Source organism: Ursus americanus, chromosome 3 (assembly GCF_024610735.1).
Source record: "Ursus americanus isolate L20-20 chromosome 3, mUrsAme1.1.p, whole genome shotgun sequence".
Classification (NCBI taxonomy): Eukaryota; Metazoa; Chordata; class Mammalia; order Carnivora; family Ursidae; genus Ursus; species Ursus americanus.
The window spans coordinates 14889175-14915946 of NC_142129.1; the positions used below are offsets into that span (position 1 = coordinate 14889175).

Below are 26772 nucleotides of genomic sequence, written 5' to 3' on the forward strand. Positions count from 1 at the left end.
ATCAAGCAATAAAAATGTACACTCAAGAAAAATACAGATGAAATTTTTGTCTATTGATTTTATTCCATTTGCTTTAAGTCAAATATATTTTTACCAGTAACTCCATACTATTTATTTGACACCTTTTACATGCATAAGTGGAGTTCACTTATCTGGGAAGATTCACTTTCTGAAAGATAACTTGGAATCGGAAGGAGTGAACAACTGTGTTATGAGTAGCCTGAGTTGTTGTCATAAAATCCCTGTACTGAAGATTGTGTATGTTTTTTCTTGGGAACCTCTCAGAATCATTTAGTCTTATTTCAAAACAGTGTTTTTTTTTTTTTTTTTCTCAGCCCAGCAAGTGTGGAGTGGGAGTAAAGAGACGCTAGAGGCGGGCAGCAGGAAGAAAATTAGCAGTTTTAGGTGGAGAATGAGAGGGGGAATGATCTGCAAGACGCAAACACAACTTAACGTTTCTCTTTCATACTGTGTATAGACCATCAGTATAAGAGTAAATGGCTCTGTCCCCCTCAGTAACTCAACAGGGCATCCCTAGTTGTAACACCATATATCAGAATTAATGTCTACATCTGACGCATCAGGAAAAGAAAGGGCAAAATGACTTGTTCTATTTTTTAAATCAGAGAAGAGTATATATTTTAGAAAGATTTCTTTACAAAATAGCTTAAATTGTTTAGAAGTTCCAGAAATTGACATATGAGGAGTGGCTCTTGGCAGACTTAGAAATGACTTACGACTGTACTATGATGCACAGGGATGGGTAGTGTGATATAGTTGTAGTGGGTGCCCATCAAAAGAGAAATAAAGAAGGCACAGGGGCACTGGGTTGTTCGGTCGCTTAAGCATCTGACTTTGGCTCGGGTCATGAACTCGGGGTTCTGGGATCGAGTTCTGAGGCGGGCTCCCTGCGCTGTCGGAAGTCTGCTTCTCCCTCTTCTTCCCCTCTGCCCCTCTCCCCACTTGTGTGCTCTCTCTCTCTCAAATAGATAAATAAAATCTTTGAAAGTAAAAGAAGGTACAGCCTCTGTAGTCAGGATAGCCGAGTAGTATAGAATAGGTCTGTAGCAGGTCATCTGGTAAAACTGAGGAGCTGAAACTAGCTAGGAAGGAGGGTCGTTGGCAGTGACGGGTGGAGTGGGTGGCCCAATAGACTTGTGGTGGGGTGATGATTGTCGTTTGTGTCCTTGGTCATTTTCCAATTATCTACTGGCCTACTTTGTAAGATTATAAAAAGGTCCATATGGTCACTGTCTTTTAAATAATCTTGTTTTGGTCCCACATCAGTAAAAAAAGAAAAACAAAAAAAAAAAAATACAGGAAAAAAAGATGTGGAAAAGCAGTTCCAAGAAAGAACATATGAAATATGCCAGGGGCGCCTGGGTAGTGCAGTGGTTAAGCATCTGCCTTCGGCTCAGGGCGTGATCCCAGTGTTCTGGGTTCGAGCCCCACATCAGGCTCCTCCACTAAGAGCCTGCTTCTTCCTCTCCCACTCCCCCTGCTTGTGTTCCCTCTCTCGCTGGCTGTCTCTCTCTGTCAAATAAATAAATAAAATCTTAAAAAAAAAAGAAAAAAGAAATATGCCAATAAGCATATGAGAAGATGCTTACTGCTGCTAGTATTAAAGGAGATGCTTATTAAAATCAGATTTTTTTTTGTACTTTATATCGACAAAAATTAAAAGGATAGTTGATATCCAGTGTTGGCAAGGTTTGGAGATATGGGACTTTCTCCATTGCTGGTAAAATTTTTAGACTGCTTCTGGAGTGCAGTTTGTAATATCTGTCAAAATCTAATATGTTCATGTCCTTTGGCTCAGCCATTATAGTTTTGCAGTCTGTTTTATAGAAATACTTATACAGGCTCTCAAAGGTATATTTACTAGGATGTTTTAAAAGCATTTATTTAAAGTGTTCTTGATAATAGCAAAAAAATAAAAGCAACCTACAGTTTAATCAATACAAGAATTAAATTATGATACATCCATACAATGGAGTCCTGTGCAGCCACTGAAAAGAATGAGGTGGGTCTAATTGGGGTGACAGCAAAATTTCTAGGACTAGCGTGTAAAAAAATGCAGAACAGTTCCTACAGTATAATCCTATCAATGAACAAATAAAAGAACATCAAACCGTATCAGAGTAAATGTGTTATATATGTATGTGAATGCCTAGAAACAGGTGAGAGTATCCCCACCAAGTCAGGGACTGTTTGGGAGGGACAGCGGGTCGGGAAGTGGTAGCTCGGTGTAGGTGGACTTTCATTTCTTATTCCAAATAGCGTTGAACATCATTTACCCAGAATATCCAGTATCGGACCTAGTCAGCATAAGCAGTATTTCTGGAATTCAAACATCTAAATTATAAAAAAGAAAAAAAAAATCAGTAATTAAAAAATAAACAAGATAAATGAAAAAATATTAAGCACTTGTTACCATAAAGAAAATGAATTCATTTTACGAATTAACTTTTGCATAGAAAATCAGGATTTGCAAACATACACACATTTCTTTTTTAAATTTTTTAAAAGATTTTATTTAGCATGAGCAGTGGGGGTGGGGGAAGGGGAGAGGGAGAAAGAATCTCAAGCAGACTCCTAGCTGAGCACGGGGCCTGACATGGGGCTTAGTCCCATGATCCTGAGATCTTGAGCTGAAATCAAGAGTCAGATGATTAACTGACTGAGCCACCCAGGCGCTCCCAGATTTCTTTTTAAAAAGACAGAGAAAAATGGGGCGCGTGGGTGACTCAGTTGGTTAAACAGCTAACTTTGGCTTGGGACATAATTGCAGGGTCCTGGGATAGAGCCTGGTGTCAGGCTCCCTGCTAAGCAGGAATCTGCTTCTCCCTTTTCCTCTGCACGCACCACCCCATGCTGTCTCTCTCAAATAAATAAATAAAATCTTAAAAAAAAAAAGTATCCAGCAATGACAAAAATGAAAATAGGAAATTTTAATTTGTTAGGAAAGCATTGTTGATCTGCTGTGTATAGAAACCTCAGTGATGCAGGGGCCCCTGGAATGCTCATTCATGAAGCCCGGGTCTTTTGATTTAAGCTCAGGTCATGATCTCGGGGTTGTGAGATGGAGCCCTGCCTCAGGCTCCACACTGAGAGTGGAGTCCTGCTTGGGATTCTCGCCCTTCCTCTGCCCCTCCCCCCGCTGCATGCATGCTCCGTCTCTCAAATAAATAAATAAATAAAATGTTAAAAAAAAGAGAGAGAGAGAGAGACCTCAGTGATACAGGGCTTGTTTTACAGTTGAGGAGGAAGATAGATCAGCTGTTCTGAAAGGGTCTACCAGGGTCAGTTGTTTGGCTGTGCTGCGCCTCCCTCTTTCACGTTTTCTAGGACCCTCCCATTAGTAATAAATGACCTCTGTTCCTTAAAGTGTGCACAACAGAAAAAGGCCTCTGCTGGAGTATATTTGATTCATCCAGTCACAATTCAGCTCACCCTGCATGATTTGCATGAGTTGGGCTGCTGTGATATCACTTGGTCACTCTAGCGGGTGGCTCATGCCATCCCTGGGAGCTCCTTGCACAGTAGCAAGTGTTTCGGTTATTTCAGTAGGGTTATATATACTGGATTTAAATTTCCTTGCATAATAAACATTTTTTTTTTCAGTACAAAGAAAAGTTTTTAAGTATCAGTAAGGTGTTGCTACACATGCTTAGGGGACGCCCATCATCTGATGGTATGTAGCTAAGCTTACAAGCGACATGCCTTCTTTCATAATAATTCTTTACCCTTTCTCTTTTTCTGATGATTTCTAGGAATTTACTTCACAAAAGATGCCATCCATTCCCATAAAAGTTGCCAGTGTGATGCCAAAAACATCGTTATGTTTGTAGCTCGAGTCCTGGTTGGAGATTTTACTCAAGGAGAGATGGGAAACACCAGCCCTCCCCCGCCACCATATGACAGCTATGTGGACATAAGGTTGAATCCCTCCGTTTTTGTCATCTTCGAGAAAGATCAGATTTACCCAGAATACGTGATTGAATATACTGAACTAGACAAAGCCTGCGTGATTAGTTAGAAGGGATGAAGGAGACCATAACAGAGCCAGACTGCCCCAGACAATACATTTTTACCTTTCTCATCTAGTTATCAAATGCCGTAGATCAGTGGTTCCCAAACTTTGCTATACATTTGAATCATCTGGGAAGCTTTTTAACAAGTCCAATGTTCAGATTGCACCCCGTGCCGACTAAATCATTTTCTGGGTGAGAGCTGGGCAGTGGTGTTTTTTTAAATCCCAAAGGATTTGAATGGTGTCATAGAGTTTGGAAATCACTGTCTTAGATATAACCGGGAAAGACAGGTTTCTAAAACATCTGTAACTGCAACAAGTTTCTCTCCCAGCTACTCTTCGTTTACTGTATGACATGGTTTGGTTTTGGTTAAATTGAAAGAAAATTAATATGGGCAATTTGGGAGAAATCTAAAAATGCCTATGGAAGTAAGGACATAAGACCATCCCGCCTTGGATAGAAGATTATGGAAAGTTGTGTGTGTGTGGGGGGGGGGGGTTTAGGAAAATGCTGGGCTGGGGGAAGAAAAGGTAATTTAAATGCCATTACAGATGTAATTCTACTGTACCTTTGTGGTAAAACTGAGTTGGGGCACACATTTCTTTATCTCTACGTTTATTTAGGGGACTCCATTCAGGTTGGTTCTCTGGAACGCAATGAAAAGAGCCGAAAACGGGGGCTCAGAGAGAAGCAGCCAACTGGAGTTAATTGCCCCTTTGGGTTCTTTATATAATTATGGCAGAGTAGACATTTATATTCTAATATATGATTATAGAGAAGGTTTTCAGGTTGAACTTTCATGAAGTGTCTGTATTGTGGGGGGTCTGAGTTGCAATAACCAGACTCACAGAAGCATGACTGATAAACCTGAGTGCTATTGTAGTCGTTTGCTGTAGCAGATGAGGCTCACCAAGGAATTAGGAGCAAGGCCGTCCCTACTGAAGGCTGGGCCCCTTAAGGAGGCGAGATTTGTTTCCTGGTGAGCATGGAATCAGGACAAAGAGAACTATGCCTCAAATAGGTCTTACACCTGCAAGGGGCTTCTTTTTTCTAAATATAACGTATTGTATGGAATTGTAGTACAGTCAGTTTTTAGAGCAGTTGAGGTTCCTGGACCAAGATTTCTTTCCTTGTCATGAATCAGGCCTTTCCTTCTAGTGTTCCTTTTCAACATTCTGTATCATTCACCAAAGTTTGCTGTTATAGCTCCTGCCAGCAGAGATGTTATAAAAGTTAATTAGTATTAGAGTTGATTTTATATTTGTCAGATGATAGATCAGTACAGACATCGCCACAACTGCTTGGTTTAAAGCACTCCACCAGTAACAAATGTATAGAGATTTTTTTAGGGCAGGGTTATTTTCTGGGAGGCTTGTCACAAATAGTTACTCTCATTCGCTTTTTTTTTTTTTTTTTTTAATGGTAGTATGTTTTGGAGTTTTCATTCCGTGATCTTGGTTCTCACGCTTTCAGAGATGCAATTTGTCCAACTCTGATTGCCCATTAGACATCTCTAGTTGGATATTTCACAGACGCCTCTAAAGCAACATGTCCCGAATGGAATTCTCGATCTGCCTCCTTCAAACGAATCACCTTCTCCCCTACTATTCTGTATCCAGAAGTCATCCTTGACTTCTTCCTCTCCTTCTCCCAAGCTGTTCCCAAGTCCAATTTTCCTTCTTAAATATTTCTTTGTCCCCTCCTGAGTTGTTCTTTACTTAGCAGTAAGAATGGTCATATTTTAACATTTTTTACGTAATAATCCTTAAAAATACACATCTGACCATGCCTTTAGAATAAAGTTCAAAATCATTATTATGGCCCCACATGATTTCTCCCTTCCCTGCCCTCTATCATTTATTTTCTTCTACCCAAGCCACTCTGGCTTACTTTGAATTCTTTGGTACACCTTTCCCCTAGCTCAGTGGTTCTCAACGATCATGCCTTTTTTTTTTTTTTTTGACAACTACATTGTAACATCTGCTTTATTATCCTCAAAGTATAATCCAATTGTGATATACTCTACCTACACATAATTTCAGAAATAAATTTAAAATTGACATTAGCATAAAAGGAAAATGAAAGGTACATTACTTGGGCACGACTATATTAGAAGACCTAAATAAGTAGTCAGATGTTTACATTTACTTATAATGAGCAAATTTACAAGAAGGTAGAAGATCAAAATTGACTTTATACAAAGTATGAGAAAATGAAAAAGCAGGGATAGGAGTGGACCTTAGAGTAAAAACTGGTGATGCATAACTTACTTGCATATGATAGTACTTGTAAGAGAAATATCGAAATAGCCTTAATTGAAATAAAGGTACTATGCAAGAAAATCTACAGACTGGCGACATGGAGAAAATGAGGAAATATTCTATTTTTTGCAGACGAGCTGTAGGTCATACAAGAATGTCTAGCGAGACATTCAAAATTCGTGTAGGGTGCAGAATAGTTTCTTATTGTGAGGAACTGTCCAAGATATTGCAAGATGTTTGTCATACTTGGCTCTCATATACTAAGTGCCAATGGCACCCTCTCCTCCCCACAGTTACAGGGCAACCATAAACCCTATCAGATCTGTTCACCCTTTCCAGAGCAGTCACATCTTGTCACATCCCGTTGGTTGGCCTGAGAGGACTCCTAGGTGATACAATCTACTTACGCCCATGAATTTCTTTAAAAACCCATTTAACATCCCAACTCCATTATCATGGAGAAACAGAAGGAAAGAAATTTGTAACGAAAATAAAAGGAGTTCGGTATGAAATACTCAGGCATACTATGCTATCTATACGACCTCATGAAGTAGATATTTACTCCTACTTACAGTGAATAGGTTTGAATTTCAGAGTCGTTCCGAGGCTGCTTCTGAAAAAGAAGCACAGGAAAATGAAAGATGAGAGGTCTGGGTGACGCTAGGATGAAAATCAGTGTTCGGGTGGGTGATAACAGACCACTTCTCTGTGTGTGGTAAGGGAAAGAGCGCAATTGCCTTAACTGGTATAAGGGTAACAGATTGTCTGAGAGGGAAAAACGAGTGATATTCTCTCCAACGAGCTGTAGGTCCTACATAAATGTCCAGCAGGACATTAAAGAGGCGAATAGGGTACAAAGTAATTCTTCGTTGTATGGGACTAGCCCAGTCACTGCAGGGCAGCATCTCCCTGGCTGCATCCACTCAGTGCCAGGAATAGTTCCCACCGGTTCTGAAGCCAACAACCCATCCATTTCCAAAATACCGCAGTGAGAACCACTGACTTAGTTAATGTCTAACATCCTCCGATTCGCTTACTTTTACCTCTCCCTCCGTAAAGAGTCATCCTGTGGAGTAGATGAGATGCTTGTTTCCCAACCCCCGGTCTTTAAAAAACTATGTGCCTTCCTTTGTTCATGTTTAGCATCTGTCCAACTTGCGGTTGGTTGTCTGCTTTCTGCATTAGAAGGAAGCTCTTGGAGGGCTGAGTCAACCCGTCTTGTTCACTGTACCATACCTGATACTTAGCTGAGTGTTTGATACGGGGATATCTGGGATACATTGTGTTGAATAAAGTAAGCTCAGCTGTTTACATTCCAGCCGTTGAGCGTTGAGTTGTATTTCTTCTTCAAGCATAATTCGAAACTATCCAATAAAGAAATATTAATTTTGCCCTGTTGTCTGAATTGACTGTATTTATTTCTAGGTATCTCCAAAAAGATAATCAGCTGCAGACACTAATTTATTCAGTGGGGGCTAGTGGATGTGTTTGCCCCTTCTGGCTTTTTCATTCCAGGACTTGATGACCAAGGAGCTGTCAGTAAGAGGCAGCGTGGTGGTGATGGCGTAGCCCACGGTTGGTTGGCACATCTTTTGTCTTGGGGCTTAGAGAAGGAGAGGCTGGAAGCCGTGAATATGCCTTTCTTCCTTTGGTCGCAGGGGTGGAAACAGTCCCGCACAACGATAACTTAGCTAAACGGGTGGAAACACAAAAAGTTAAAGATACCCTATCAGTCCCTCCTTCAAAAGGTCTTCTCCACTCATTCTTTTTGAATCACCAAGCTTTGGATGGAAAGAAAGAGGAAGAAGATACCTAGATGACAACATAAATTTGGTTCAAGTGAAGGTAAAACCCATTGGATTTGGATCTCAATGTAAATAACGTACAGCCAATCCATTGCTCTCGAAGCACCCACATTCAAATACACAAAAATGCTAGCAAACCAAGCACGGGCGGATTGGATTTTTTTCAATAAGTTATTTGTTCTATTTGTTTGTTGCTTTGTCATCGAAGTCTCCCCATTTTTCAGAAATGTTTGAGAAGATTCTATTTAAAGTCTTAATTTTTTTGTTTTATGCTTGGGAAGGGCTGCCATTAGCAGATTTCTGTGGTGGAACTCCTCAGTCCAGCATATGGTGGAAGGAGAGCTGGGGGGCATCCATTTCAGAGTCCTACCTTTGCCACTGTAGCGATAACTACCACAAGGGGCAATGCATGCTCAGTGCTGACTATGTAGTTAGAGCCACTGGGGGCCACATTGAAGGACGCCGCTGGGAAAGAGCAGGGGAGAACAAGTAGGTTCCATTTAGAAGGTTATAACAGTGATATTAGTGCAGGTTTTTGGAGTGACTTGTTCAAAATCTGTGCTAGACAAGTGTGCCTGGAGTGGTCAGCACTTTGTTTAAGAGCTAGCTTCGGAATCTGAGTTGGAGGACATAGCAGAACTTAAAAGGAACTGCCTGAATCCTAAAAGCTCGACTCCTAAAATACCACTCCAATCTCATCCTTCTGTGTTTCTCTTTTCCAGTCTCTCGTGAATCTTCTTGTCCTCGTCACTCATTTCCTGGCATCTCCCCGTGCTCCCTGAAACTCTACATTCCCCACTAGTCTGCTCTGGGAACTTTATTTTTTTTTTCTCCCTTAACACGCTTCCTCATGAAACTCATTTATTCCCATACTTCAGTTATCACACACTTCTGATTCCAGAATCTGGGCCTCTGCTAAGGGGTCAGATAACTTAGCCAAAGTTTTGAGGCTAATGAGAAACAGAACGAGCATTCCAAACCCCTGGAGTCTAGCTCCAGAACCCACGTATTAGCCACACTGCTAGGCTTCCTCTGTAAGGGAACGGTCCCTGCCCCTTCTCTCTGACTCCCCCCCTTCCCCCATTAACTCCTGCACATACTCCTGGTCCCACCTCCACTCCTGTCAGAGTCTTGTTCTGGCTCTAAGTCTACCTCCCCACTCAAGTCTGCCATCTTCCTTCAAACATTGACTATGGACAGCCCACCCAGCACTCCTGGCCTGAGGTCTCTCTAACCTCTTTGTCTTCATCTTCACTTCCAGGAGTCCACATCCATTGCCCTACTGCCGTGAGAATTGCTGTAGAACCGCTCTTTCTGAAACTGTAAACTAACATATCCTACCTCCGCCGAGCCCTTTAGCTCTCTTGTTCTCACATTTCCTACGTCTGCTTTCTCCACATGCAGCCCCTTCTGGTCTTCCTTCCTTTCCTACCCCCAAGCCCATTCAACACCTGACTGAACCTTCAGTTAATACTTTCAATCATGCAGAATCTTTGACCTTATGTCCCATCCATTTGGCAAACCTAGCCGAGGATTCATCAAATTCTGTTCTGATAAATGACTACTTTCATTTTTATTTATTTATTTTTAAGATTTTATTTATTTATTTGACAGAGATAGAGACAGCCAGCGAGAGAGGGAACACAAGCAGGGGGAGTGGGAGAGGAAGAAGCAGGCTCTCAGCGGAGGAGCCTGATGTGGGGCTCGATCCCAGAACGCTGGGATCACGCCCTGAGCCGAAGGCAGACGCTTAACCTCTGTGCCACCCAGGCGCCCCTATTTATTTATTTTTTAACATGAGTACTTTTAGAGACAATTAGCAGAGCAGTTTGGATTAATACCACTATGCATGCCTGGTATTCAAATTTGGCAAATCCTCTGCCCGCCCACCTGCCCTCCCTGTCCATATTCCCCCATCCCCACAGGACAGCTGTGTTAGACCTCCACCAGCCTCCTCACATGATTCCACACCCATTCTCTGTTGGGAACAACACAAATGGCTGTTGGACCTTTTCTCCTTCATCTTAAGCCTACAAACTTGTCTTTTTATGTACTCATCCTTGCTTCTTTTCCTCTTGTCTAAATGGAAGAGGTATTTCTCCTTCTGTCTGAGGTTCACTCTTCCAGTGTCCCGTCCTCTCCCAGTTGCCTTATGAAAATCACCCACTGAATTATCACTCTTCTTAGCCAAATTTTCAACTTTTCCTTCTTACTGGCTTGTTCACTTGTCATATAACTGTGCTTGCTTCTCCTGTAATAAAACACCTCTCTCAATCTTACGTCTTCCTTTAATCATCATTTTATCACTACCTTACCTTTTCAGATAACTTATTTTAAAAAGCTGGGCTTTCCCATTCTTTTTTTCTCATAGCCTGCAGAAATCTGCCTTTTCTCATTATACCTCCGAAACAAACTTGCCTAGTTTATCAACACTTTTGTAGGGTAACTTCCTGCAGCATTTTATAATGCTGACCATCTCCTTGAAACTTTCTCCTCTGTGTGTCCGTGAATGACTCTCGTTTTTCTCTACCCGCTCTTTATCGGTTTATGTCTTAGGCTGGCTTCCCTCAGAAGCAAACAGAAAAGGAATGAATGCAAGCGGTTTATTTGGGAGGTGATCCCAAGAAATACTGGTGGAGAAGTGGGGAGGTAAGACAGGGAAAGGAAGGCAATAGAGGGCATGTTAATGAGAGGGTTATAGCTGTGGGGGACTGGGGCTCAATGCCACTGAAGGACCTCTGGGAGACTATGGGACAGCGTTGAAGTTGTTCCACCTGAGAAACAATGCCCTGGGATATGTATCCACTACCCGGGAGGGAAAACTCTTCCTTTACCCTCTTAGGTTCAGTTTCCCAAGTGCAAATTTAACCGACAACAGACAGATTAACAGGAGGAAAAAAACCTCTACGTTCATCACATACATCTGGAAATGAAGTGACTCCCTAAATGGTTAAAGCTGGGGGGTTACATACTTTAGTAGGGGAGAGGAAGTGGGAGAAAAGGGTTCTGTGGGAAGAACAAATGGGTTTCTGGAGGAACGAATGAGATACGGAAGTTTGTGATAATGTTTGTTTATGCAAGTGCCAGTGATCTCCATTTTATTTTTTTTCTTCATGGCCATAAAACTTCCCCAGAGAAAGGATCTATGGCAGCCTCACTTCCAGAAATTTCTGCTTTTTGTGAAACAAGGGAAGCTCCAAGAAGGCTTCTTTCTACATCTGTTGAATCTCAAATGTCTTTAGTTTAAAATAATCTTCATAGCAACTCTGGGGGTCTGAGTGGGCGCCCATACCACTAATTCCCAAACAAGACTAGTCAAGGACTCCTCCTGGAATGTCAATGCCTTGGTAATTCCAGTGTCCCTCAACTGCTGGCAAGCTTGCTCCCTCATTGGGGACAAAGAATCCAAGTGCAAATGCTGGGTGTCACAAGGCATAGGCGAGGCAGGACAAGCTACTTCTGGTTTCCTTCTGATCTTTCTCTTCCTCCCCTTGCCTCCTTAACCTTGCTATTCCTCAAGGTTCTCTTATCCCACATTTGCTTTAGGCACTGTCCATTTTGCTGGGTGAGCGTATCAACTCTCATGGCTTCAATTACCTAACCATCTGATGTCACTCATCTCTCTTCCCCTCACCTTTGGTTGGCTCTACACATATGTATACAGCTGCCTACTGAGCATCTTACCTTGAATTGTCCATTGCAGACTCGATACCAAAACAGGTTAGCGTCCCTCAAATCCTCTTCTGTTATCCCTTATCTTGCCTTGCTTTTCTAGAAATCCATTCTTCTCTTAGCTGCCAGGGATCTTTCTAAAACACCTCTGCTAAATATGGCCAGGCGCTGTTTTTTAAATTGGGGGACAGAGCAATGAACAAGACAAACCAGGTTCCTGCTTTAACTGCTTGAATTCTACACATACATAAATAAAGAAGAAAAACTATCGTAAGTTCCATGTAGAGACTGGGGAACTGCTTTCCATTGGGAGGTCCAGAAAGGTCTTGCTGAAGAGAAGACATTGCAGCTCAGAGATGAAAGACAGAAGGGAGACATCTAGAGCAGGGGAAAACATCCTGGACAGAGGGCTCCTGCCACTCCCAGCTGAAATTCCTTCCATGGCTTCCCAACGTCTTCAGTAGTAAGCTCAAATTTCCAAACGTGGCAGAGATCTTCTGGCATCTGGCCATTCAGTCGCCTTCCTCTTCAGCTTCTTTACATTATGTGACATCAACTCAACTCCATCCTCACAACCGCCCTGTAAGACAGCTGGTTGAGTTCTTCCAGTGGGTCTTACGTGTCTTTGTACTCTGTGGCGGCTTTAGCAGAGGCTCAAAAGCTGTCCACGAAATGAGCAAGGTGTTGGGCAGAAAGGACCGCTGCTTAGTGAACAGGTCTAGACTGGTGTGGTCCAACAAAAATAAAGTGAGCCCCATAAGGCTCTTTAACATTTTCTCATAGCTACATCAGAAAAGTAAAAGAAACAGATGAAATTGTAAGGACATTTTATTTAAATATCATCAGTTGAGCATGATTAAGGAAGTCATTCACGAGACCGTTTGCATACTAAATCTTCGAAACCCAGGGTGCGCATCTCACACCGCATCTCAGGTCGAACTGGTCAACACTGCAAAGCCTCGACAGCCACACGCGCTCCTGGACCTGAGTCCTTCCGCCCCCAACTCCCCAGGGCCGCCCAGCGGCGCGCCTTCTACTTCGATACCTATTTCATCTCTGCAGTCCTTATGGGCACCCCGATTCTCTCATTTGCTGGCATGTCACGACTCCCCCACTTCCCAGGCTCTCCCGGCAAGGACCCCCCCTAGCCCGGCGGCCGGCACGGAGCAGGCGCTCGGTAAATACGGTCCCCGCCCGGGCCGCACCTGGGGGTGGCTCGCAGGCCCCCGCTCCCCCCCACTCCGCCGCCGCCGCGGCGCACCCTCCCCCCCAGGGCCGGCCCGGGAGCTCGGGGCCGGAGTCGTGGACGTGACTGGGAGGAGTCTGCCCGCCTCAGGTTTCCGTGCTCGGCCGCGGCCATGGCGGAGCCCACGGTGTGCTCGTTCCTCACCAAGGTGCTGTGCGCCAACGGCGGCCGCATGTTCCTGCAGGACCTGCGCGGCAACGTGGAGCTGTCGGAGGCCAGGCTCCGGGACGTGCTGCGCCAGGCCGGGCCCGACCGCTTCCTGCTGCAGGAGGTGGAGATGAGGGAGGGCCCCTGGGACGCCGAGGCCGAGGTGGCGGCCGGCGCGGGCGGAGGCGGCGGCGGCCCCTGCGCCTGGCGGGTGGTGGCCGTGTCCTCCGCGCGCCTCTGCGCCCGCTACCAGCGCGGCGAGTGCCAGGCCTGCGACCAGCTGCACCTCTGCCGCCGCCACATGCTGGGGAAGTGCCCGAACCGCGACTGCTGGTGAGGCGGGCGGCGGGGGCGGCGGCGGGGCGGTCACCGCGCGAGGGGCCGCGGGCCTGACGCGTCGGGCGGGCAGCGGGGCCCCGGGGAAATGAGAAAAGGGAGCGTGCGTTCGGCGCTGCACCCTCCTCCGCTGCCCCCACCCCCGCCGAGGGCGGCAGGGAAGCCTCGTGAAGGGGCCCCGAGGGTCCTCCCGGCGAGGCCTCCCCTGAGCTTCCAGCGCCGCTGCGGAGTGAGGCCCAAAGTCGTCTCAATCCGGATTTCTTAACTACTTTCTTGACTACGGCTCGCCCTCGAATTTCAGCCCTGCCCGCAGGATCCTCCACAACACGGCCGGGGAAGTCAGGATTAGGACTTGGGAGTTCGTTTACTCCAGTGGTCCTACTGGAGGCTTACTGAGGACCATGAGGCCCATGACCCTTTATTGAGAGTGCCCTTTCTTTCCACCTAACCTCAAAGTTTCACCGAAGTGAGTCTGTGCGTTCCAGGTTCAGAAAGCCCGATCTAGAACGCCCCCGCCCAGAAACTGAGGGCTGGATGATTGGGGCGAGGTGTTTTAAGGCCGTCTCCTATCTCTGGTCTTCTTGGTTTACTCAGGCTCCCCAAAGCGGGGGTGGGGGGCACACTTTCCTCCTAATGTTGGTGGACTGTAGGGGTGGGCAGCTGTTTAGGGTGGAAAAGGCAAATACACTCACCTTCAGAACAACGGATGGCATCCTTGGCAAGGCAGGTGACTGCGGGAGGGGGTACCTTTCATTCTAAAGCATCCCGATTTAAAATGAAAATGATCTTGGGAGGAGAGTTGCTTCAACTCAGCTGTCTTATTATCAGTGCTTACTTACTAGACTGTAGTATCTATGGGTTCATGGAAACTTGTTTAACTTCACATGTGAGTTGAGAGCCACTGGAGGCCAGGAATTTGGGGGACTGGCCCCTTCTTCATCTGGGTCTCTGATCCAGAGCTCTGTGTTCTCCTAGGTCTACCTGCACCCTTTCCCATGACATCCACACACCTGTCAATATCCAAGTACTGAAGAACCATGGGCTTTTTGGCCTCAATGAGGCCCAGCTTCGGATCCTGCTTTTACAGAATGACCCGTGCCTTTTACCAGAGGTGAGTTGCCAAGAATTCACCCTCATGTTGTCTGCATGATGAAAGAAGTCAGGGGGAGAACATCAAACCGTCTGCTTACAGAGGGCAGCGGGTGTATGGGTGGAGGTAATCGTGCAGTGCTGACCTCTATGGGGTCTCTGTGATTTTACCAGGCTTTGACACACAGGGAGTGATGGACATGTGTGGTAAAGAAATGATGATAATAGTTACTAGTTTTTTAATTGTTTACTGAATGCTAAGCCATTTATATACCTTAGCTCAATTAATAACCTGTTCCCATTTTACAGGTGAGGAAACTGAGGCTCAGATACATTAACTTGCCCAAGGTCACATAGTACGTGGCAGATTTGAACTTAGGTCTATCTGTGAAGCCTGTGTTTTGTGAATTGCCTGTTTTTGCTTTTGCCTATTTTTCTACCGAGACATTTGTCTTTTTCTATTAATTTATGAGATGTCTTTAGTGATACCAGTCCCTTTTGTGGTCACATTTGTTGTAAGTATTTTCCTCCATTTACTTTCTTTGGGCTTTAGATATTAATTTTAATTGCTTTGAAATGATTTAGTTCCAAATGCTTAACAACTGCCTATTAGAACTGCTGTCATGGTGAAATTAGCTTGTTTGTTTGTTTAGCTATACACGAATTTTTTTTTAAAGATTTATTTATTTTAGTGAGAGAGAGTGTGCAGGGGGCGGGCAGAAGGAGAGGGAGAGAGAACGTCAAGCAGACTCTGCACTGAGCGTGGAGCCCAACATGGGGCTGGATCTCACGACTCTGAGATCAGTACCTGAGCTGAAACCAAGAGTCGGACGCTTAACTGACTGAGCCACCCAGGTGCCCCTACACGAAGAATCTTTAAAAACAAAATAGTTGGAATCCCAAAAGAAAATATTATGAGAGCCCACCAGTTGAAAGTAGAATTTTCTACCCTAGCACCATGATGCTATCATAGACACTCAAGTTGCCAGAAGAGGGGTGGGAGGAAGGGAGGATGTTGGGAAAATCGAGGGTAGTTTGTGACTCTGGTCCCCTGTTCATGCTAAGGTATTTTAGGCCCTGGAAGGGAAGGGAGTCACAAGGCTGGAGGAATGAGCTAGAGCCTTTTGTTCAGGGGGCAGAGGCTGCCCTCAAGGCAGCAGAATCTGTATGCAGAAGACAGCCCTGGAGTCAGACTGAAAAGCAAAGAGGTTTATTCTTGACATCCATCTCTTCTCTCATTTCTTGGGGCTTTGAAGCCAGGCTTGGTCAGTCATGGTTATAATAAGCCAGATACATTCCAACTGTGTTGCCAAAAGGATTCCAAGCAGCAGCTGGAGCAGGTTATTGGCAGGAAGGGAGAAGAACAAGGCAGCAGCTGGGTCCAGTCCTTCCTCTCAGAGAGAAGGGGCAATGACACTCCTAGTTACCTTTTAGTTTTTATGATATTGTTTGACTTACAGAAGTTTAACATCGTTACATTGTTTAACTTATTGAACCCTTTCCTTTATGGCTTCTGCCTACTGTCCTGGGTCCAGCCTCATCCTGTCACATCAGACTACGGCGGTGTTTCCTGAGTAGCCAGGGGGTTGGCTGCACTTAGGACAGGAGCCCACCCCTGGTCCTGTCACCCAGGACCGGAGGTGTGTATCATGTGGCACACAGTGTGGCCACTTAGGTAGCAGGGACCATGGACAAGCACCGTGAATGAGGCAGGAATGGTGCCTCACATCTCCTGTATGAAAATGCCCCATGACCCTTTTCCATCACTCTGAAAGACACAGTACATAATACAGATGTACCATTTAATAGAAAGACAAGAGGGACAAACATTGTGATCTTGTGATTTATAATGAGAAATATATTTGGTCTTTATCCCCATTCTTGGCAAAGAGCTCCTAAAACTCTTGGGATTTCCTAAATGAAGAGAGCTATAAAGGTTTCTGTTGTTAAGTTAATGGTGATCTTTGGAAAGCCCCTAGGTAACCTAAGGATGGGAGCTGGTTGTCAGGAGGACCAATCCTGTGATTAGACAGTTTTGTAACTTTTACCCCTCTGGCCCCTACTCTCCCACCTTCGGGGAGGGCAGAGGGGCTGGGGATTGAGTTTATTCACGAGTGGCCAGTGTAATTTAACCGATCATGCCTATGTTATGAAGCCTCCGTAAAAAACCAGAAGGACAGACTGAATTTCAGAGAGCTTCCAGGTTGGTGATCACGTGGAGGTGCTGGGAGAGTGGGACCCCAGGAGAGGGCATGGAAACTCCACACCTTCCCCCCCATACTTTCCCAGGTGCATCTCTGCCATCTGCATGTTCCTGAGTTATATCCTTTTAAAATAAACTGGTCATCTAGTAAGTAAACTGTTTCTCTGAGTTCTATGGGCTGTTCTAGCACATTAATCTAACCCAAGGAGGAGGTGGTGAGAACCTTCATAGCAGTTCAGCCAGTAGCAGATGGCAACCCGGACCTGCGATGGGCATCTGAAATGGGGGCAGCCTGGTGGGCCTGAGCCCTTAACCTGTGGGATCTGATGTTATCTCCAGGTAGACAGTATTAAGATTGAGTTAAAATTTGTGGGACACCTGGTCATTGTCTGCTAAGAATTACTTGGTGTGTTGAAAGAAACACACATTGGAAATATGTACAATGTGATGCTGATACATTTGAAAACGTCAATGAAATGGACACATTTCTAGAAAAAATATAGCTCATCAAAACTGATCCAAGGGGGCGCCTGGGTGGCTCAGTCGGTTAAGCGTCTGCCTTTGGCTCAGGTCACGATCCTGGGATTGAGTCCTGCATCAGACTCCTTGCTTGGCGGGAAGCCTGCTTCTCCCTCTGCCTCTGCCTGCTACTCCCCCTCCCCTGCTTGTGCTCTCTCTCTGACAAATAAATAAATAAAATCTTAAAAAACAAAACAAAATAACAAACCAAACTGATTCAAGAAAAAGTAGAAAGCCAGAATAGTCTTTATTTTTGAATGACAAAGCATTAAGATGAAAAATTTAAAACACCATAAAACTAGAGTATTAGTTAAAACGTCTTCTACAAGAAAACATTAGGCTCATATAGTTTTATTGTTGAGCTCTATCAGATTGTAAATGAATAAATTATTTTGATTGGGGGACTAGGTCTAGGATCTCTTTTTCTTAATCTCCTATGCATTCTTAAACCAGTATCATACGTTTAATTAAAGTAGTTTATATTTTAATATATGATGGTACAAGTCTCTGTACCCATTACACTTCTTTTTCAAAAATTATTTGTTGGGGCACCTTGTTGGCTCAGTGGGTGGAACATGTGACTCTTAGTCTCGGGGTTGTGAGTTTGAGGCCCACGCTGGGTGTAGAGATTACTTAAACATAAAAGCTTAAAAAAATATTTTTTTCTTCAATCAATTGCCTTAAACAATATCATGAAAACATATGTGTCAAGTGTTGCTTCATTTCTGGACCAGGTCTGTTTACTGTACAACAAAGGTGAAGCACTGTATGGTTACTGCAACCTCAAGGATAAATGCAACAAGTTTCACGTGTGCAAGTCCTTTGTCAGAGGGGAGTGCAGACTTCAGAAATGCAAACGGTCCCATCAGCTCATTCATGCTACAGCCCTGAAGCTGCTGCAGGACCAAGGACTGAATATTCCGAGTGTTGTTAATTTTCAGATCATCTCTACCTACAAGCACATGAAGCTACACAAGATGCTGGAAAGTCAAGGTGAGACTATGAGAGGGAGACAGAGCACTGTCACATGTAGTTTTGACCGGGAAGTCAGTCTGGGGGCTAGCACCTCTATGGTAAGTTTTGCTCTGTCCTCGGGGAAACTTAGAACTGCCAACATTTTATGATGTAAAACTGTGGTTCTAACCAAAGGAGGGAAGGGATAGAGTTTATTTTCAGCGTTGTCAGCCAATAGCATCCTCCCAAGGGTTTGAACAGTGTCCCTCCTTGCTAAGCTGGGGGCCAGGAAGCAGGTACAACCGTCCTCACAGCTTCGTTAGGAAGAAAGAGGAGGGAGGTGGGGCAGTGAGCAAGAAAGGGAAGGAAAGCACAGGAATGGCTTTCTTTTATTGAATTTGAATTAAAGCGTTTTCTTCTTTATTTTTCTTGAAGTAATTAACATATAACGTATAAGTTTCAGAGGTATAACATGATTCGATATTTGTGTATATTGCAAAATGATCACAATAAGTTGAGCTAACGTCTGTCATCATAAACATAGTTACAAAGTTTTTCTTGCAATGAGAACTTTTAAGGAAGTATTTTCTTTTGGGGCGCCTGAGTGGCGCAGTTGGTTAAGCATCTGGTTTTGGCTCAGATCGTGATCTCAAGGTCATGGGATCGAGCCCTGCGTCAGGCTCTGCGCTCAGTGCAGAGGATGCTTGGGATTCTCTCTCCCTCTGCCCCTCCTTGCTCTCGCTCTGAAATAAATACATAAATCTTTTTAAAAAAGAAGGTATTTTCTTTTTCAATTGTTAAGAAATTTTAACCATATGACAGAAAAATGTGGAAAATAGAGAGTAGAGATGTAAATTGCATATGATTCCACTCACTCTATCCATAAGCATTAGTACCTTTAACTACAGATCCTTCGCTCCTGTTACTCTACAAATACTAGTCCAGTTGTGGTCACAGTATGCATTAGTATCTTAAATTTTCACTTCATACAACATCATAAACATCTTCCCATATTGCTGCATAGTGTCTCATTTTTTAGGGTCTGCAAAGTGTGGTCTGGTGTGCTTTTAATTACAGTGCATTCAGGTTACTTATCCTATTAGATTTGCTTGTAGCTGAAAATCAGTTTCAGTGGGAGGTAGGCTTAGGAGAATTGTTGATGGGAAAACCAAATCAGCAAAAACAGAGTCTCCAAGCTTTCGAAACAAAGTTTTCTTTTGCTTTTTTTTTTTTTTTTTTAAGATTCTATTTATTTATTTGTCAGAGACTGAGAGCACAAGCAGGGGGAGTGGCAGGCAGAGAGAGAGGGAGAGGCGGACTCTCCGCTGAGCAGGGAGCCCCATGTGGACTCAATCCCAACACCCTGGGATCATGACCTGAGCCGAAGGCAGACGCTTAACCGGCTGAGCCACTCAGGTGCCCCTCCATATGGAGTTTTCTTATGTTGGGATGGTAGCGGCTGACTTCCTGTGCGGGTGGTTTGGAGGTAGTGTCGGAGGCTGTCTACGGGACCCTGAATGATGGCAGGGATCTTCTACTCTATACTAGTACAGGGCTTCTCATTACCTTCATCTGATCTTGTTTAGTGGGTCTTTCCTAACTGAAGTCTCTCTTAATTAAAGTCACTGAAATAGTGACTTTCTGCTCTGTGTGTGTGTATGTGTGTGTACGTGTGTCAAATAAATCCAGAAGACACACACTCTCCAAATCCATCGTGTTGGGACTTTCGTCTGCGATCTGATTAACAGAGCTGATGCTCCCAGCATAAAATGAAGTTGAGAGCAATGAGAGGGGTGTCTCAGGAAAGCTCGTCTCTTTCCTCTTCTTTTTAGATAACGCAGCTTCTTCTGCTGAGTATTCCCAGGGTCTCGAGAAACCAGGAATACACGTGGCTGGCCCTGCAGAGGCCAGTCCTGTGGCTCCCGTCCCTGCTCAGTCAGCCAAGAAGCCACACACAGGTAAACCGTAAAGGACGTCCGTGAAATAAGAAGCTTGTCCAGCTGGAAGGTCTGAAAACGAAGCTTCTATTGAGCTTTATTTGTAAGTTCCTTCATTTAATCACTTATCAATAATGGTCATAGTAATACCTACCTCACACGTTGTTGTAAAGATTAAAGGAGACGGAGAAGGGGAGAACATCAGGTTGGGAGGATAACACTGGGGATGGGTGGTTGGGGACGTGGTGGGACGTTGAGTAGGCAGAGAGGAGAGGACGTGAGTTTGGTTGAGGTCAGTCCAGGGCAAACTCTGAAGATGGCAGATTCTGCCTGTGGTCCCTGACAGCTCCCCCAGGCTGGCGGGAGCTCCGAGAGGAGCCGGTTTCGGCTGACTTGCTCCGTGATCCAGCCAGTGTTTTTCTATTCGTCCACATACTCGGTTTACACAGTGGTCGTCAGAGACTATGGACACTTTGTACTCTTGTTTTTTCTTAATGTTTCATAAGCATCTTTCCCTGTTCACATTTTATCATATATAATCATTTTTATGCACAGATACACTAACATATAATCACTTACTTAACTACTTCCCTTATTCTGGATACTTCAATTCTTTCTAACAAATTTTGAATAGAACTCTTTTCTTAAAATCCTCACAATATTGAATTTTTAAATTTATTCTTTTGCTTAGCTTCTCGGTGCTAAATGTTACTGTCTTTTGATTTGCATTTCTTTAAATATATGCAAGTGAGTATTTTTCTGTGTGTGTGCTTTCTGTAGGTCTCTTTTGTGTGTGTGCATTTTGTGCCTGCCCTCCTGGGGCCCTCCTCCGTGCTGATGGGGGATGGCCTTTCCTTAGGTTCCTTGATTTTCATAAAAAGTCGTACCGTGCTCATATGCTCTCCAGCTCTCATGGATCCCTCCACAGAGTTTATAACTGTTGAGTGCTCACCAAAGATTTCTACCTCACTGTGTCCACTCTGCATTGCTTATTAAATTTTTCGCCAAAGCCCCTTCGCTGTAGTGTCGTTCATCCATTCCTCAAAGTTGTATCCATTCTTTCTGTGGATCCGGAGGGACCATCAGAAACCTATATACCTTGTCTATTTCGTGTTGACTTTCCTCCCTTCTCCCTGTCCCCACCACCTGGCTTTCTTCATCCAGTTACACTTGGATGTTTGATTCTTTGTTTTCACTGAAGGGTACCGCAGAGAAGCCGCGTTATGACGTTTTTTTCTGTGTTCGCTGTTGTGATATCCCCAAATGTCGGTGTGTAAAGTGGCTTTTTTTTTTTTTCCATTTTAACTTTCCTGCAGTAACACAACATTTGAGACATGGGGACAAGGGAGTGAGTTTTTCATAAAGCTGAGTTAATTTAATTTAGAACAATGTTTTATCATGAAATGCTGTCTTTTCTATTGGGGGAGGTGTGCCAAAATACCCTTTTCAAAGTGAGGAATAGCTGTGTTTTCTCCTAATGGACAGTGAGAGTCATGCCGCTTCTGTGAATCTTTTCACTTTGGTTGTCCACAACAGTATTGCTGAGGGCCCTTATGTTCTGTGTACCTTGTTTCCTTTTTCCTAATTCTGATTTCTCCTGGTGCTAAATTTTTAAAAATTATTTTTACATTTTATTATTATTTACGTTTTATCCTTTTACCATGTGTATTTTTGCTGTAAGCCATCTTAAGTTCTAAATGGAAACAATGTAGGGTTCACCTGTATATCCTGGACTTTTACAGTGTTGTGTTCTTTTTGTAAATTCTATAGTCATGCTTTTATATGCATAAAAATGATCCTCTGTAATCTTTGTTGCAATATTTTATTCAATTCTATAATATTTCACTTAAAGCTTAGTTCTGTTAGTATCCATTCTGTGAAAATATTTTATATAATCCCACTTGACCCTCGTTTTCATCCCATGATTCAGCTGTTAGAAAGCCATCACATTAGAACTGGAGGTGAGTTTTCCTTGGTCATTTATCAAGGCTCTGAGGTGAGGCTGCACCTCGATAGGCTCGGCAAATCCAACATGTCCCAAGTGAAATGATGAACTTTCCGACAGACTTGTTCCTCTTTTTTTATTTTGGAGTGTCACCCCCTACCGACTTAACCCAACACCCTGCATATTGCCCTATACTCTTCTTTCTCCTGGTTCCTGGTATCAAACTCGTTACCCAGTGTTGGAGATTAGTTTCCCTTCAAAAATCTCAAATTTGTATCCTTCTCTGCCCCTTTCTCTCCATCCCAGACACACTGACTTCTTTCTAACCCTCATCACCTCTTGCATGTGTTGCATGAGATGGAGGATTCAGTAGTTTTCCAGCCCTGGCTCGTGAGAGTATTTTTATAGGAGGTGCTACGTAGCCCCCTGCTCTCCTTCAGTGATGGCAGTCCCGTTTTAAATTTTTCATAAAATAGGCTTTTATGGATTTCATTGGTCTTCTTCCTACCCTTCTACACCCCTGCCTTCCATCCTGTGCCCGGGTGATCTTTTAAAATGCAGACCTAATCACATTGCTTTGTTCTGCCATAACCTTCACTGGTCCCCATAATGCAAGGTAGGAGTCATAAACTCAGATGCTTTCTTGGATGAGAAAGGGGAGCTAAGTGGATGATGTGAGCTGGATGTAAGAGAAATGGGGGGAAGGAGGAAATGTCATAGCAAGTTGTCCCATCTGAGTGGGGCACCTGCCTCTTGTGCCCGTGTGGGGATGTGGGCCCATTTTGTCATGTTGTCTAGTTAGTTGAAAAAACCAGATCCGGATTTTATGATAAATTTTCAGATTTTTAAATATTGGCTTTCGATTGAGTTTTAAAGATACAGACCCATATTGTGTGTACTGACCTATTTGCAATTTTTGGAATGTGCCGTTTTATTTTATGACTCTCTGTGTTTGTAAATGATGTTCCCATTAAGTGCCACTCTTTCCCTCTTCCTGCCTCAAAACCTGGCAAAATCTGATTCTTTAAAATGCTAGGTTAATCTTTTCTGACCCCAAGAAGGGCAGTTCTCTTAGGGTTCTCAAAGTTCTAGCATAACACTTACTTTGCCATGGTTTCCGCTTTTATTCCCTAGCTTTGAGCAAAAACAAAACCATTATTTCTTCTTTTTGGACATTTGACACTTGTCCAAAAAGAAAAATTTTTTGAAACATAATGAATCAAACTCTCTGTTTGAATCCATGGAATCAATATCATATTGGTCTTCATTGTTCTTTTTTTCTCCCCACATATATATTTTTCATTTTCAAAAAGTCTTTTTCGCCTAAGGAATGTATCTTTTTGGTGCTTCAGTTTGAATCATCTAGGTCTAAAATTAACTGTTTAAGACTTATGCTCGTGATACTAATCTTTCCATCAAGGAATTTAGTCTCTTCATTGCTGATGGGTTCCTTGATTTCTTTCATTATAGTTCGTTCTTATTTTTGTCTAGCCTTATATATCCCTTATTACACTGGTTTTTTTTTCTTGGTTGCATCCATCTGTATTGCTACTCTGTATGGAATCTATCATTAGAATGCTATTGATTTTTAAAACATTTGTCGTTTGTTGAATTATCTTTGTTCTAACAGTGTTAGATGGCTTTTTGTTTCTTCTAAATATAAAATCATACCTGCAAAAAGATTTGTCTTTTCTTATGTATTTCTGTTTTGTTTTGTGTTAAATAAAATTGTGGTCAAAAGATTTTTTTTGATATTTCTTCTTTAAATATGAAGTTAATTGTTGGTTTTAAACGAATGTTCTCTATTTAATAAGGGAAATTACATTTATTGCTTGTAGAAGCTTTTAGTAAGAATTGGTATCTTTTGCATAATCATGTAATTTTTATCACTTAAATCACCTAATATGATTATATTACTGGTTTTACTATATTAAAACATTCTTAAATTCTGAGTAACTCTACGTGATTATGGCATATGCTCTTTCAATGTATTGCTCTTCCCTATTTGGTCATTTTTATTATAATTATATACATCTATACATTCATAAATAAAATTCATTTATATTTTATATGTGTATGGAGGGATTTCCTTTTTATTTTTATTGCTAAATGCTCAAAGTATACATTTTATTCTAAGTGCTATTTTGGGTTCTGCAAATTGATTTATAATGTCATTATTATTTTTAAAATTTTTTTCCTGCTTTATTGAGATATTATTGACATATAACATTGTATAAGTTTAAGGCGTATAAGGTGATGATTATCACAGTAAGTTTAGTTAGCACATCCATCACCAAACATTCATTATTATTTTTAAAGTAATGTATTACTCGGAGTGCCTGCATGGCTCAGTAGGTGTGTCTGCCTTTGGCTCAGGTCATGATCTCAGGGTCCTGGGATCGAGCCCCACATTGGGGTCCCTGCTTAGTGTGAAGCCTGCTTCTCCCTTTCCCTCTGCCTCTCCCCCCACTTGTGCGCGCGCGCGCGTGCGCACACACACACACACACTCTCTCTCTCTCTCTTAAATAAATAAATAAAGTATTTAAAAAAATAATGTATTTCTGTATCCTTGAATTTCTCTATTCTTACTTAGCAATATTTTTCTAAAATATTTTTTTGGAAAATATAGTAACATACCATTGTGGAAATTTGGGAGAATACAGGAATGTATTCAGAAGGTAGCAGTATTTCCCCATAATACCATTGTGTAGTACTGTTCTGAGTTCTTTAGGCATACTACCTTGTTTAGTCATCAAAACAGAGGTGAGTTAAATCAGCACTGCCCTGACCTAGGCAAAAGAGGACCCTGCCTTGGGCCTCTGCTCTAATAGGTTTTCTCTGCTCATGATTTACACCAGTCAGACCCCAGGGAAGGAAAATGCTTCTCTGCGTCTCTTATCCTACGTCCTCATCGCAAAACGTGATTGCTTCTTAACCCTGTGCAGGTCTGTGGGTTGAACCACTGCCATCATTGGAAACAGATACAGTTTTGGACTTCGTGGAAGGTTTCTGTGGTGGAAACGTGTGGGTAAGCAAAAACAAATAACTTGTCAAGCCCTGTCTTTCAGAGAGTACGGACACAATAGATTCTTACAAAGTGAACTATCTTCCCCAGCGGTTTCCAGTGTCTGTTTTCCCTCCTCTTTGTCTTCTAATCAGTAGCTCTGGGGGTACCCGCAAATTGTATAGTATTTGCTGCAAGTACACACGGCTGCAGGGGAACATTTTATACAGTGAAACAATTCATATTACTCTTCAGTATTTATATAAGCAGTTTCCCATGTACCACATGAGAGGCAGGATTCAATTCCTTCAGTTAGCAAGTACATGCACATCCAATGTGGTATTGGACATATGGTTTTATGTCTTTTACAAAAATATTCTTGAATTAATTACATTTTCAAAAAAATTAAATGGAGAGTTAGACTTCAGCTCAGGATGTGGAAAATCACAGGAAAAACCAGCTAACCTATAAAATTGTAACTTTTCTTGAGCCCATAAGAGACTGGTCATAAGTCCAGTTCACTGAAATCCAAAAAGTCACAAGATCTGTGCAGAGAAATGTGACACAGACATGCTTTGACAGAGCATGGGGGAGAGATGGACCCCTTACAAATGGGTAGGATGGAGTTGGGTATAATCTTAATGAATTCTTTTTTTTAAATTTACTTATTTGTCAGAGAGAGAGAGAGAGCACAAGCAGGGGGAGCAGCAAGCAGAGGGAGAAGCCTCAGCAGGGAGCCCAAGGCGGGACCCGATCCCGGGACCCTGGGATCATGACCCGAGCCGACTAACTGAGCCACCCAGGTGTCCCTTTACTGAGTTCTTAAAGGCCAAATATGGGTTAACATGTCAATTTGTAAAAGTTAATAGCAGAAGAAAGAACCAAGAAAATTATGCAGGGACAACTAAAACAAATAGACCGCAATGATTACTAGGTAATCTCCTCCCAACACAGAATGTCATATATGAGATGATCTCTGTAGTACAGCAGTGCTTAGAACACAGCAAAAGATGATGTGAAGTTACAATATCCAGTTGGACAAGCACCGCCCTCAGGCAGTGCTGGGGGAATGGCATACAGGTTGGCGGTATTGTAAAAGGTCTTAAAATTATTATGCACACTCTTTGATCCAATAACCCCAGTTTGAGAAATTTATCGTACGATAATAATGAAAGATGTATAGAGGAATTTACTTACGAAATTGTGTTTATTTGCTAGGGTCCTGGCAAGAAACAGATAGTACACTTAAATGGGATAAATGGAGGAAATTTAATGAAGGACTATCTCTGAAAAGGTGGGCAGGGTTAAGGGAAACCAACAAAGGTGGGGGGCATAACCTACGCAGTGATGTGGACACCATCCCACCCTAAGCAAGAAGGTATAAAGTGGGGGGATTACAGGAACCCAGGGAAAGTAACTATGAGAGAACCTCCCACCAGATGCATTCAAGGTCCTAGGTTCGAGGACACAGCCAATGAGTAGTCTTTTCAGGGTGGAAGCTGGGGGAATATATACGCTTGTCTTCCTTTTGTTCCATTATCAGATTTCTTGCTGGTGTTCCCTACCAACTCCCTCCCACATTGGTCAAATGCACTGGAAGCCAGAGGGGGAAGGAGCCC

At 43.1% G+C, this 26772-nt stretch overlaps 2 protein-coding genes across 3 annotated transcripts in view; both read left to right on the forward strand.

The window, feature by feature from the left end:
• ZC3HAV1 (zinc finger CCCH-type containing, antiviral 1) overlaps positions 1-7686 on the forward strand; it is a 59573-nt gene extending 51887 nt beyond the window's left edge. Inside the window, exon 13 of the mRNA XM_045792549.2 lies at positions 3774-7686. Within this exon, the coding sequence (XP_045648505.1) occupies positions 3774-4039 (266 nt within the window). The 3' untranslated portion in view covers positions 4040-7686. The remainder of the gene's footprint in view (positions 1-3773) is intronic.
• Positions 7687-13080: 5394 nt separating this feature from the next.
• ZC3HAV1L (ZC3HAV1 like) lies at positions 13081-25571 on the forward strand. 2 transcript variants are annotated; one of them, XR_006778597.2, is made up of 5 exons: positions 13081-13498; positions 14477-14612; positions 18047-18305; positions 20099-20306; positions 25095-25571. XR_006778597.2 is itself a non-coding variant. In XM_045792550.2 (4 exons), the coding sequence occupies exons 1-4, from the start codon at positions 13131-13133 to the stop codon at positions 20233-20235; spliced, it is 900 nt and encodes a 299-aa protein (XP_045648506.1). In that variant the 5' UTR covers positions 13081-13130; the 3' UTR covers positions 20236-23673. The 2 variants fall into 2 exon arrangements, 1 of the variants encoding a protein (XP_045648506.1); XM_045792550.2 differs by lacking the exon at positions 25095-25571 and having other exon boundaries at positions 20099-23673.
• The last annotated feature ends 1201 nt before the right edge of the window (positions 25572-26772 follow it).

What these genes read in the sequence shown, in the direction of transcription:
- ZC3HAV1L (XM_045792550.2), top strand. Translation starts at nt 13,131, where the DNA reads ATGGCGGAGCCCACGGTGTGCTCGTTCCTCACCAAGGTGCTGTGCGCC. An exon ending in ACCCGTGCCTTTTACCAGAG is followed by an intron (nt 14,613 to 18,046) that starts GTGAGTTGCCAA and finishes TTTCTGGACCAG; the next exon opens with GTCTGTTTACTGTACAACAA. An exon ending in CAAGATGCTGGAAAGTCAAG is followed by an intron (nt 18,306 to 20,098) that starts GTGAGACTATGA and finishes TCTTCTTTTTAG; the next exon opens with ATAACGCAGCTTCTTCTGCT.